Source organism: Cygnus olor, chromosome 2, assembly GCF_009769625.2.
Source record: "Cygnus olor isolate bCygOlo1 chromosome 2, bCygOlo1.pri.v2, whole genome shotgun sequence".
Taxonomy (NCBI): domain Eukaryota; kingdom Metazoa; phylum Chordata; class Aves; order Anseriformes; family Anatidae; genus Cygnus; species Cygnus olor.
The window spans coordinates 90,798,415-90,812,591 of NC_049170.1; the positions used below are offsets into that span (position 1 = coordinate 90,798,415).

Consider the following 14,177-nt stretch of genomic DNA (forward strand, 5'->3'; position numbering starts at 1 on the left):
CAGTTCTTATTTACGTTATTTATTTTTGAGATCAGGGTTCCTTTTCTTCCTTAAGGATATCTTCCCAATTTCATGAAGGAGGAGGCCAGGCAGAAGAGCTCAAATTCCTCTGATCTTAACTCCAGTCTTACTCAGATCTCCCTGTGTTTAACACATTGTCCCATGCATTCTAATATAGGTTTAATTTTAAATTATTTACTTTTTAAAAACTGTACTGACTTAACCTTTTATCCTTACAACAATGAGAAGTACAGGACTTATCTATCCCTTCAGAAAGTAGATACTTCCTTGTAGGCTACATTGTAATACTTAGAAACTTCTTAATAACCTTAAATAAGAACAACATGGACCAATAGATAATTACCTGTCAGCTTTGATCCTTGCCAGCAGAGGTTCAAGCCAGCCTACCGTACATTCACAATGAGCATCTAAGAAGGTGATGACCTGGCCTTTAGAAGCAGCAGCCCCCTTTAATCTGGCTCTGATCAATCCAGAACGCTGTTCCATTCGAATCACGTGAACAGGAACTTTTAATTTTTTCACATAACTCTCCAGTGGTCTTTTCAAAAAGTCTGCAAAGAATGATCAAATGCATGGAAACTGTCAGTTACAAAATACAGCTTTTGTGTTTGGTGAAGAGATTTGAACTAAAAGATAACTCCTCGCTTTTCTACCACTTTCCTCTTTTCTCAGCTAGTTTCCTCTGCTGCTTATTCTTCATTTCATACTATGCCCTTTTACACCTCTGTGTTTCTCTTGCTAGAGGAGAAGTTCTTCCTTCTCCTCTACATTTCTTCATTAGGGAAACAAAAATGAAGAGTGTAGGATGCTTACATAGAAACATGATGAGATAAGACAAGATTTTATTATGGAGTAGATATGACTCTTACTTTCAAAAACCTATGCATAAACATTCTTGGGCATATAATTATCTACCATGAAAGTAATGAGCTGACTAACTGAACAGAATGAATTAACTCCTACAGTAATATAACTTACAGATAATTTCTTTGCAAGCAGAGTTTAAAACCTGACCAAATCCATTTTTCAATTCTGATTTCTCTACATTTGTCTGGCTAAGATCTTTCTTATTAAGTTATCACTATAACACCTAAAAACAAAAACGGACATAATCAGCTATATGTAAAAATAACATCTATATCACAAACAAACCTGCTTATTTGATGATCAAATTAATCAAAATACAATAGCCATAACTAATGACTACTAAATGCCTATAGACTCAAAATTTGTTGCAGTACAACAGATGACAAAATTTCCGATCACTTAGTACAGCCTTTGTCCATCACAAAAAATTAGATTATAAGTAATACCAAATGAAGAACAAACAATTGAGAGTGAATGCAATTGACACAATTGATATTGTGTATATTTATATAAGCTTGTCACATAAGCTTGTGTAATAACATAGTACAGATTTGAAATCTGTAATAATAAAGGCAAAATAAATACTCTTATAAACACAGCTACAGAATGTATTACATGATACACTCAAAGCACACAAGAGTTGTACAACAGCACCCAGTCTATAGTAGGATTTAATCTAAGAGTAAGTCCCTCATACAAGAAAATGTATGACACCAGAGGGAAAAAAGCATGGCATGAACTCTTAGTGGCTGTCTTGTAAATCTCAAGAGGCAGAGCTGACCTGAGGGTGATTACCATTCCTCACTATTGCTCTGGTTGAACGAGCTAATTCCCCCCTTTGCATTCTTGGACTGTCAGTAAAACCCACAGAAATAAGTTGTGACACATCTTGGAAGCTGAACTGCGCTAGAAGAGCCTACGAGTTTGATAGATCTTAAATGTTTGTTTCCAGAGAAACTTAAAACAAGTTAATTTTTGTTGTGCATATTAGCACAGTCTCAAACAAATGTTTAGTAGTACAAACCAATTTTCTTGCCTGAAAATTTTGCAGGCCTTCTGGGGTTTAGCAGAATTCATTTGGTTGACTAAGTCTGCAGCAAATATAGTCTCACCTGTTTACTGCACAGCTTTCCAAAGTCACCAATTTAAAAGAACTAGCATTATGGTAATGTTTGTAGCTTTATGTGTATGGCCTCCATGATTACACAGAATATAAAGGTGAAGCTTTTCTCTCTATGCTAATCTCATCAAGTCACACAGATCTACATGTTCCTCTGCACATTTCAGGTGTAGTACTGAATATTTTAAAATAGTTTCAGCTTGAAGATGAATGAATATGAGCTGTGACAGTGGTCCTTGAACACAGTTACATTAACAGAACAATGGTTACATTCTGCCAGGAGGAAGAGCAAGATTTCAGTAATACAACTGTTGTCAATCAAGAACAAGCCTGAAAAAAAAAATGTTTTAATTACACCACTGAAAGTCATGCTCAACACAATGCATATAAAAGTCTTCAGTCCTACCTACATTTTTTCTGCAGAGCAGAAGTATTTAATGCTTCTATTAATCCTTTCAAGTACTTTTCAAAAATTTTTCTTTCAAAATCAATCAAGAAAATGTGTGAAGCGTACTAACAATGGTGGAGATTAGTTTAAGAACAGTCCTTGTCCCATTTTTACCCATGTCCATAGAAAGATTATGAACTAGCACCTTGTCCAAAGCAGTTCTGTTAATAAGATTACCCAGTTAAACTGGTAAGTTTCTTTTAAGGGAAGACTTCTTGTTTTTTGTTTGTTTTTCTTTTTTCCTTATCAAAAAAGTACTTAAAGTCTTTTAATGCACATAATACAGTTTGGCCTACTAGAAATGCCAAAATTAAGCTTTAGAGATTATTTTCCATGCAAATCAAGTGGGTATATTTATATTAAATCCTACGTTAAACGCTCAAATGAAAAGTTTTATGCATTATAGTGTCAGACGTTTGAAAGTGGCCTTTCAGTGCCAGCTGTGTGTCTAAGTAAGTTTTTAGCATTGCCTCACGCACTTCAGAGAGAGCAAGGTTCTGATAATTCTGATAAGACTTGCAAAAAAAAAAAAGTAAGAAAAAGAAAAAAGCCTTCTACTTCCATAATAATAATAATTCATATATTTTCAGAGAAATAGCTTTCATTTAACTCTTTCTGCTGGTTATTCCTTTCATAAACTTTCAAATACATCCAGTAAAATTAGTCAAGTAAGCATGTAAGTTAAAAAATAAATGGACAATTCTATTACTGAGTCACACTTGCATTATTAGAAATGAAACATTAAGTTTCAAAGCATTTTTATTAAGCTGCAATAAAATACAGATTTACCATATATAACCATGCAAACACATATATAAGAAATGTGAATTGTTTAGGAAGACATTACTTTCAGAAATTTAGTTTTATATATATTGTTTTGATATGCATCGTTATAACTAACTTCTCTAGGTATATTCTGTTCTGAATTAATCTGCCTACCACACTTGGCCATTCGATGCTTGACCTAGTTTGAAGTACTGACTAATTCTGATTTCTTCCTTTAACCTTTTTTTTGTAAAGTAGTTAACAGATTAACATTTGAAAAGAAAACATGCAATTCTGATCAGTAACTAGAGAAGAAATGTTAGAACCATGCCTTGTTTCTCCAAAGCTTTTCTTTGCAGTGTAAATAAGTGTGTGATAATACGCAAATTCACTCTTCTAGGAGCATGACACTGGCAGGTACAAAGTGTGCTTCAGGCAGACTGAGTGCTTACTTTATTCCAATTAAATCCACTCTGATGCTGGAATTCAAAATACACTACTCAGGCTGAACATTTTATTTTTCTGGAAAAAAAAGTCTGCTGTTTTAATTCAACACAAACAGAATACTTAAGTAGCATATGCTAAAGCCTTCATATTTTCAGGCATCATGCCCTTCAGTTCTGTTTAATGTAAAAGCATGTTTACTGGAAACATAAGTTTTGGAAAACAAAGCATAAAAAAAACAACTTTCAAGTAACTGATGAAAATGACTACAAGTAAAAGATGCCTGAGTGATCACAGACTTCAAAACTAAATATAGGAACACATTCAGTAACACCACCAAAAAGAAAATCTGAAATGTTATGGCTTTCAGTTTAGAATGAAGCTACCTTAATTTTATTACCTACCTGAAACAAACCAGAAACAGAAAATATATCTTAAAAAAAACACACGCATTTTTAAGTGGACCATAATTTTACTTCATAATGAAGACATAACTAGTCCTATGATAAAACCATTTGATTTTATTTTTAAAAAGAAATTGAAGATTCAAAACATTAGAAATATTTCCCTACATTATTTGAATATTAGCTCATTCTATTTCTAGATCACATTGAAAGCCGACCTGTCACAGTTAATCATTAGCGGTGATCTGAATCACCTGCAAAGGACTCAGTAGACAAATGAAATAGAGTGGACTTGCAATAAGCTTTGTTTTTCTAGCAAAAAAAAATAAGTATGCAAAAGCTCATCAACCAAAACAAATGTGCTGCCTCTATTTCATTAAGGAAGCCTACATCTTTACAGTAACCTGATGTGGGCACTTAGAATCCAAATATCTGCATCTGTTTTAAAAATAGGATTGTTCCCCAGGAACAACCAAGAGAGGTGAGTGAGCAGTTTCACACACATTAGAAGCAAAGAAACCTAGAACTTTTACATAAAGGTTGATTAACTACAAGAAATTGAAGGGTGTGGTTGCAAATTTCCCACAAATGAAAACAGTGGAAATTTGACCTCTCTAAAAGCAAAAGCTAATCACAACTCTCATCTCATCTGGAACACATTCATGGGGTACCTTGCCCTTTGCACGGGCATTCCTCTTCTTCCACCAGATTGCAGTTGCTTTTCAGGCCCCTGCTTCTTTCTCCAGATTGCATTGAAATTGGCTAAAGAGGTTCAAGTTAGTATCAGGTGAGAGACCAAGAGTGAGCGTGAAAGAGAAGAAAGGAACGTGCTAATACAAGTGCAAATACAACCTGAGTGCATGAGCTCCTTAGGTAAACAGGTTAGACACAGCTCAGTTAACTGGTATGATCTTTCTTTGCTCAGCTCCACAACCAGGTGTACTCTAGAGCTACATGGTCTGGAATAGGTCAGTCAATATGCTAAGGCGTCGTACATACATACATACATACATGCAACCAGAAGAAGAAGCTCATACTTTCTACTATATCAGGTAAGAAGTGCCAAACTCCAGCCCATAAATTCTTCCTAATCTATTAAGTTTTTCAGCTAAACATGCACAAAAACCCTCATTAACTATTGCAATCCACGCACCATAATGCTACTTAGACCATATGACCAGCAATCCAGCGTCTCTTTTCATACATAGATCGTTTGGACACATGTTCAGACAGTCACCCATCTTCTTCTAACGTTGGAATTAACATATTAACCAGAACATGGATTTTGCAGTATCGGAATCAGAAGCATCAAGCTGAGACGTCAGCATGCTGGGTGCAAAACCCCTGTAAGTTCTCCAACTGAGGCAGGGGAATTATTGCTGATACAGGTAAGAGCCTATAGTGGCTGACTTTTCTAGGGGCCTAACAGCTTTCAACAAGGAAATACATTTGAAAATGATGACTTTAACATACAAATATATAAATACTTTAGATTAGAAAGACATAATACCCTCTCATTCCCATATATAAACACAAGAAAACAATATCCCTCAAGTTACACTTTATAATCCACACCGAGAAAAATCAATCAAGAAACAAAACAACTATAAACCAAGATGAACTATCAACTAATGTCTAGAATATTCTTTTTATTTCTACTATACTGGAATTTACAAAATCATTGAAAAGCAAAATCTAAATGAAGCTATATTAAGAAAATCAGCTTCAAGTTTTGTCCATTAGTTTCATTAACATATGTAAAGTTTTATTCTGTAGCATGGAGTTTTTCATAGTCAGTGCTCCAGATGAAAAGTGGAATCTCTTACAGCATAGAAACTGAATTGCAGTTTCTCACGAACTGAAAAATCAAGACTGATCACTCTGAGCACCAAGTTTGATGGTGGTACTGATAGTAAATCAGGGTACGTGTGAAGAATACTATTGTCTTTGCTATTATTCATCGGGTGACTCAAGTTTTCAATGCCCTCCAGCCTTAGGAAGGTGTTAAAAGTCCAAAGGCAAAACATGAAAGCTGTAATGGGACAAACCCACTAGAAACTACAAACTCTACAATGTCAACAGAAAAGATAACAGATAGATAAATTTGTATTAGTTTTCAGAGCAGAATGACTCACCTATAACTGAGAATGGGCATTGCTTACCATCCCTCCACCCCGTCCCACCTCACTACAGTGTTTTGCTGAGCAGAGGTAAGCCCATAGAAAGTCAGCTTCAATTTTTGAAGTAAAAGGAACTGCAAGCTACAATATCTGTAAGGTATCAACATTTGTCCTTACCTCTTTCGCTGGCATCATCGACGAGTACAATTTCTTCCAGCATGTGCCGCGGTGACCGGTTTATCACACTATGAACAGTTCGTAGAAGTGTGCTCCAAGCCTCATTGTGAAAAACAATGACAACACTTGTTGTGGGAAGGTTGTCTGCATACACCTTTGTTTTACACCTGTAAGCCAAAAAAAACCCACCATGTATTTTGTAAAGGTCAAGCCTTCAGTTAGAACAGCAAGTTTGAAGTTAACTTCTAAGTAACAACAATAACATTATATTTGCATAATATAATTGCACGCAAAGTGTGACAAAGGAAGAAGTGGTACACAAATTAATATTTATACATTAAAAAACCCTTACATTTATGTATATACATTTATGTATTCCATCCTACCACTCAGAAAAGAGAACCTTCATACAATAACCAATACTGGAAATGAAAGGGATATCCATACTACTAACAGGCACAGATGACAGCAGAATATTTATTTCCACTACCTCTGTTTTGTGAAGAGTAGCATGTCCAAATGCTAATTCAGGCCACTAATTTAGGCCTGCATTCCCTCAGAGGTCAAGAGGGAAACTCTAGTACTATTACGGGGATAGAAGTGAAAAGGGAGAGAAATACATGAGATGAGAAATGGCAAACTTATGAAATAAAGAGTATATATTGAACAAAAACCAAGCGATTCGTAACTAAAAGAGGTAAAGAACTGTTGACACACTTGATGTTTGGGAAAAGCCAAGAGTACATGCACGCTGCCTATAATACTGGTGACTGAAGTATATTACTTAATTTAATGGGTATATATATATATTACACAAAGAGTGCTTTTTTCCCCTCCCCATCTTACACATGTTAAAAATGCTATAAAGGTTGATCAAATTAAAGAATTATATTCACGTTGTAAAGTTAGCATGGGAGACCACAAGTTTAACTCTCCTAAAAGCATACACAGGACGTGCAAAACATACGTACCCAAAACCCCACATGCAGTCAGTATTTTACACACTGCAACACTATTATAAGTGATATTTTCAGTATCTCACAGAAAAAAACAATTTGAACATAAGGTGCTCTTAACAATTCTGGAAGCATGATTCTGCTCTACAAAATAACCACACCAATTTGTGTGTTCTTTGCACAGATCTCTTCTTCCTGCCTATTCAAAATCAGATGGACTCATAAGATGCAATATTACTGACTCCTTTAAGATTCAAAGTTAGAGATGCATACAGACCTTGAACTGAAGGAGCAGCCTGTCAATACAGGATCACAGTATCAGCATCTATTCCCACCCTTTGGAAAAACCAGTGACACCATGAATGTCAGCCAAAAGCAAGCTCCCAACATTAATATTTTATTTGCTGGATAACTTCGTTAGCCAGAGAGCTCTAAGCAAGAGCAGCTTTCGTAACACACAGGCATTTCAGCTCTGAGATACTGACAAAAACCCAATGTGAGCCAAGATCCCAGAAAAGATTAATAAGTCCAGGTGTAATTTTGAAAGTATCTGGAAGATCTTCTGTGGAATTATGTTTCCCTTCTGAGAATTGAAACAGCAATGTCTTTGAAACAGCGACTGTCCTCAATATTATACTTGTCTACAATCACAGCCGAATTTAATTATTCATCACACTGAAGTGAGTGTCAAAATCTTTAGAGAAACCGCTCTCACATCCCTGTGATTCTCAATTTAATTCATGTATTAAGAAAATTTGTGAAGTACTCCGACTGATAAAGTATTATTTCTTCAGTATCACTTGAGAAGTAAAATAGCTTTTGGCAAAGATGCTATGACTTTCAGATGAAAAATTCAATACATAGGACTATTTTTTTTGTCTTTTTCACTTGTTCAGCCAATTTTACTACTCTAAAACCAAATTCTCAATATTTTATTCCTTCTGCAGCATTGCTCCCTAGACCAGAAAATTAAGTTTCCAAATGTAGACCTTCAGCCTCAGTAGAAATGCAATTCTGCCAGTTGTTCCTGTAGTTTTTGACAGAATATTTGTAGCAAAGTTGAGAGAAATCTGTTGGCTGTTCTCTGTGAGAAAGCATAACAATGTCTCATCCAACAGGCCTACCCTCCTGGGGTGGGCACAGGATCTACCATTGAAATACTAAATCTCAAATCTCCAGCCTTGCCTAATTTGGTTTTACAGAAGATTTTATTTTACTGAGCTCCAGACCAGTGAATTTTAATAGAAAATAGAAGCTAGCCAAGTGATGAGGCATTACCATGCTAATAAGCCGTTCCATCATTTTCAGAATAAATATATTGAAAAATTTAAGACCCATCCTTGAAGGGAAACCTTTTAGCACTAACAGGCCTGAAAGGTGTAGAGGAGGTTTACAAGAACACCCTCTCAGGCATCCCCACTGCCTGAGAAGTGCAGAAGGCGAACATCCTCGCTTCCACAACAAGACGTCCCTATCCTCTGCCACAGAGATCAGCCCTTTCTAGGGTAACACTTTCAGAGTGACCTAGACTACTTTGTCTACCAATAGTTAAAAAGACTAGCACAGGTGGCAACACAAGCATGTTTCATAAAAAGTGGTTTGGAAGTTTTTGTTTGCTATTCTAATAAACCGTGCTTGGTTTAAAGCTATTTTGAGATGATTTATTAATACAAGAAGGATAAAGGAAAGAACAAATCGTGTGGCATCTGATTTTTAATACTTCTTTCTCCTGCCTTCCTATATATACACTTTTTCTATATATTTGTACATATTTGTATGTATTCACAACAATTAAAACCTGCTTTTAATTTTGAAAATATTGTCATACACTCCTTCCCTCCGGGGACATATTGCTGCGGAACATAAAACAGAAATAGGACAGTTGACACCTGTGATTAGAGCATTAGCCTTCTATGCAAAACTCACATCTTCTCCTTGCTAACATTTAAATTAAGAATCCCTTTTGTCTCTCATTTGAAAACAAATTACCCCAGAAAGGGATTACTACAGATTTTAAAGTACAGCATTAGTTTCAACCAACTGTTAAGCAACATTACTAACCATCAAGGGTGTGACACATAGGGAATGAAATAAGGGAAATCTGAATTTTAATTCACTACTAATACATTACGTTCCTTTTGTCAGATCATTCCTCAAATAATTTTAAAATTGAGTGCATAATGTTAGGAAGGCATGCCATCTCCAGTAATTTAATGAAGAATTCAAACAGCAGCTGAGAATGTCTACTTCACATGAAACGCATCCTCCTTCCCTTAATCTATGGCATGCACCATGCAAGCTCCTGGCTAATGCAACTCCATACATTATTTAGGTTGTGGAAATTCCCTCAAAATACCAGATATTTTAAATGCAAGCAGTGACTTACTGCCCTATTACCCAAAACCACAAAAAGAGTAGGCCAGACTACTACAACATGATCAAGACAAAAATCCTGATTAATCTCATTTGTTGACATACACATTCCAATACTCAAAATAGTAGACGTTCTTTATTCCACATCTAGTCTCTTTCTCAGAGGTGGAATCTTCAACTTCAGCTGCACAAGGTCTCATATTCCTCCCCAACGTTTGGTTTGTTGCTCTCATGTAATTAGGAAAAAGGAGAAAAATAATTAGGAAACGAAATGAGAATTATCCAAGGTCTTTAATGTCCCCATCAAAATCTGATTTGAAAAAAAAAAGTTTATAAGCTACACTTTTGAAAGTTGTTTTTACAAAGAAGCCACAGGACAATAACAGACGTGACTCAGCTCTGACCTCTGTAAGATGCCAATACCCAAGCATTGTTCATGGAATTTCACATTTTTGCAATTTTGTGCCACATATTAGAATTCTTTGGTCTGGTCCCTTTTTACTTAGTTACCCCTAGGTCTGTATCCCCTCAAGAGCACAAAGCAGAGCAACAGGTCCAAATCCTTTATTAACTTGAAGTTTAACAGACTAAAAGCAAAGGAAGGAGTACAGACCATAGTGTATGTGTATATAACACTGCTAAAGAGCACCAATGACAGAGAAATAAAGGTTGTCCCTAACATCCTGTAGCACGATTTCAAAAATTTTAAACCCATTATGCAAGTTTTTATAGTGGAAGACCAAAAGCAACTATCAGTTGTGTTATTCTTCTCTATTGCCACAACTTTTTGTGAAGGTGTTGAATCATACATAGAAGATTTATATTTTAGATAGGGAGATGTATCTTAAAAAAATTTTAGGAAATTTTTATTCAGTAGATTTGTGTAAAGCGACTTGATAACAACCTGATACTATTCCAAATGCATCTGAAGAGATTCTGAATACACCTCTTTTCTCTTTCAGTTCAAGCTACAAATAGTCTGCAGGAGACATTACAAAAATAGCCTCGAAGTGACATCAATTTTATTTGGACAGAATTGCCTTACTTTAGTTGTTAAATCTCAGAACTTAAAGGCTGTTTTGGCATAATCTTCCAAGGAAAAAAAAAAGACAACTCCTATTAATTGAAATAAATTTCCCATTCCACCTGCCAAAAGAACTTTGGTCGAGGAGTAAGTGTCCATCATAGCACTTTGAGAAGCTGTATAACCCAGGACTACAACTGAAGCTTCTACTTGATGGTTAAAAATAACAGCCAACAGAAGGGCGTTTCTGTTAAAAAGTATTAATTGTACAAAGCTTTGGAAGATTTTTGTTTGTGTGTTTCAACTTTTCGCTCTATACTAACAAATATTTGGTATACAAGATCTACTGTTTGCTAACATCTAATCCATCCATTCAACAAAAACATCCTCTGAACTCTGAAAATTATTTGTGTGTTCCATGCCCACTTCTGTGGAATAAAAGATTAAGAAAAGAACAATGTAATTCTACCTTCAATTAAATGTAAAAAGGACTATTCAGAATAGTTAAAGACCTTATAAAATGCAAGTTTTCCACAGTATCCAAGTAGCATTCATGATCCTGTCAGATTACAGACTGAAGCATCTCATCATTACCAGCTCTGCTGGAGCTAGTACCACAGTACTCAGTGCCACCAGCAGCAGCACTGCAGCCATCTCAGTTTACAGAAGCTTGTTCTTTTATAGACCCTTTGAGTATTCATGGCTCAGGAAATTTGCTGAGCTGTTAAGTACTAAGGTGAACATCTTCATTTTGCGTTATCTACATCACCACAACCATTTACTCCCAACCCTAATTCACATCCAGCAGAACTGGAACTCTCTTCTCGGATGCCACTGAATAAATGAGGAAAACATACTTCACCACTGGGACAGAAGAAATCTACTAGAGGATCTTAAATTATCCCTCATTCACATTCCTCAGAAGATGAAATTCTTCTGATACCTAAATCCTGCTCTGCTCAGTGCCTGACTCCAAGATCAACAAGACCTATCCTTTGCTGTCCTAATGCCACCTCTTTCATGTTACTGTTGGGACTTTCACTAATACTTCAAATATTATCTTAGCAATGCAACTCTGCAACCATCTCCTTACGTGATAATGCTTGGCATTTTATCAATACTATAAAATCGGACAATTTATCTAGAAGTTATCCCTAAAACTCAAGATTGTGTTCTATACGTGCAATATTGTCATATCTCAAGAGACAAATATTTATGACATTAGCAATGATCTGCTTGCATACCCTTGAAAGTCATGCCAAATCTTTTCAGAAAGTAATACAATAAAAAGGAATTTAATATCCTAATTGAACTTATGTGTTTGTGTTTCATAGACTAAAGAATTGCAGCCAAAAAAAAAGCTACAAACATGCTCTTTTAGGGAATCAGTTATGTACTACCATGATGTCTATGGATTAAGAGACAATGAGGAAAGCCTCCTTCAGAGATGCAAAACATTACAGTTTTTGGTCATTTTCTGGACAGATGTCATACCTCTAGTCTCATTAGAAACGCATGTTAAATACTACAGGTCAGATCTCCACCTCTTCTGACCTGCCAAGACATTATTCTCCACAGAAGAGCAAAGAGAGGGCAAATAGAGTATTTTTTTTAAAAAATTGGAATTGTCAAAAATTACCTGAAAACCAAGGATGTCATAGACTCAGACGCTACCCAAGCCCCTATTTTCTATATCCGGTATCAGTTTTATGCCCAGATGTCACCAGCTTTCCATCAGAAAAAGACATGACCAATAAAATAACTTTCAGTAGGTCAGAAACGTTAACAGCAGTTAAAACACTTGTGCAATCTTTGTTTTCCAAACCCAGCACACACAACCCAGAGCATGCTGACGAAGGACAGAGATGGAACACAAGCAAAAGTATCTGCTGGGCACTGAACAGCCCCACTAGAGCTCAGAGCAGAGCTCTCATGTGCACTATGCTAAGGCAATGCCAAAGCATTTCTGAAAGCTGCACTAGAAACAAAAGAGGACATTGGGGGAAATGTATTTAGTCATCTTAGAGACTTAGTCCAATCTTTTATCTTGCACGCTACAAGTAACAGTTATGAATAAAAACTTCTCTTCGAAATCAAGTGCATCTCCGAACTTAAATTTGACAAAGGAACAGAATCACACAATCATTTGAGTTGGAAAATACCTTCAAGATCACCAAGTCCAACCATCAACCTGGCCTACTAAGTCCTGTCACTAAACCATATCCCTTACTGACACGTCCACAGATCCCTTAAATACCTCCAGGGACGGGGATTCCACCTTACATTCCCTGTGCGGACCATTCCAAAGCCTGACCAAATGGTAAGCCTTACGGTAAAGGCCAAAATTTATATCCATCTTGTGCTGAAAATCACGTTAGAGCTAAGTTTTTGAGGAAATGCTACACAATACAGCCCCTAGAATAAATCTATTTAATATTACTGGCGCAGTATGAAGAGCATAATCTTTAGTATTGAAATAAACTGGAATCTCTGGGAAGTAAACATCAGTATCCTTAGGCTTGAAAATACACTTATTTTCTATTGAGGTTACCAAAGTTAATGACAGATCACTAGAGAAGAAAATACGAGTTCCTGTCATAAAACCCCAGGATTTAATTAATATCCAGCCCATCTTTGCTGCAGTGCTGTAAAAATATCAATGCTCAGTTGTTTATCTGCCCATTTGCCTTAAGTTATACTCTGCAACAAGTTAAGGTAACAAAGCTGAGGCACAGCTCTGCACAATGCAAAGACTACCTGCTTAAATCACAGGTGAAAACAGGTTTGAAATACGATTCAGCCTCACCCTGAAGCTGCTGATACTGACCTACATTTCCAGCAGAGGATAACACCCCTGCAAGCAGAGGCAGCAGCAGAAGTGCCAAAACACTACGATCAAGAGTCGTGTTTCTGGTAAACAATGACTTAGTCTTTCCTGAATATAAGTAGCAGCCTCATGACATCACCAAAAAAAAGGGCATTAATAAATCTGCTTCCAACAGAAATTTTACGAATACCCCAAGTCCCCAGACTGAAGACAACTCAGTTGGATAAAGGTCTAATCTTCACACACAAGCAACACAGCCAGAAGGTTTAAAAGAAATACTTCTGAGAAAGAGGGAATCGCTGCCTATCAGAATACACCACACCTCTTTTCAACAGAGTTTGCACACAACCACAGTTTTAACTTGTGGCTGTACAAAGAGAAAGCACTGCAGACAGGTTTGCAACAAGTCTTCTCACTTCTGAAGAAAGCTGCTTCTTCCAATTAAATCAGAACAATTTGTTTTAAAATGAGATCTTAATTTCTATAATTCATATCACGACTCCAATTAGTCTTTCTTAATAGGTGCCTTGAATGCAGGCAAATCCCTTACTCTTATTTAAGCATTTCCATTCAGCCTGCTGAAGTGTCTGCCTTCAACAGTATTACATAATTTACCTGACATCAAGAGTAT

General features: G+C 36.2%; 1 protein-coding gene across 4 annotated transcripts in view; it reads right to left on the bottom strand.

The window, feature by feature from the left end:
• The window catches only part of GALNT1 (polypeptide N-acetylgalactosaminyltransferase 1), a 164,126-nt gene that overhangs the window by 17,488 nt on the left and 132,461 nt on the right, over window positions 1-14,177 (bottom strand). For all 4 annotated transcript variants that reach the window (XM_040548972.1, XM_040548973.1, XM_040548975.1 and 1 more), the window contains 2 exons: window positions 6,367-6,533; window positions 365-572 (listed from right to left, as the gene is read on the bottom strand). In XM_040548972.1, coding sequence (XP_040404906.1) covers window positions 365-572; window positions 6,367-6,533 — 375 coding nt within the window. The remainder of the gene's footprint in view (window positions 1-364; window positions 573-6,366; window positions 6,534-14,177) is intronic.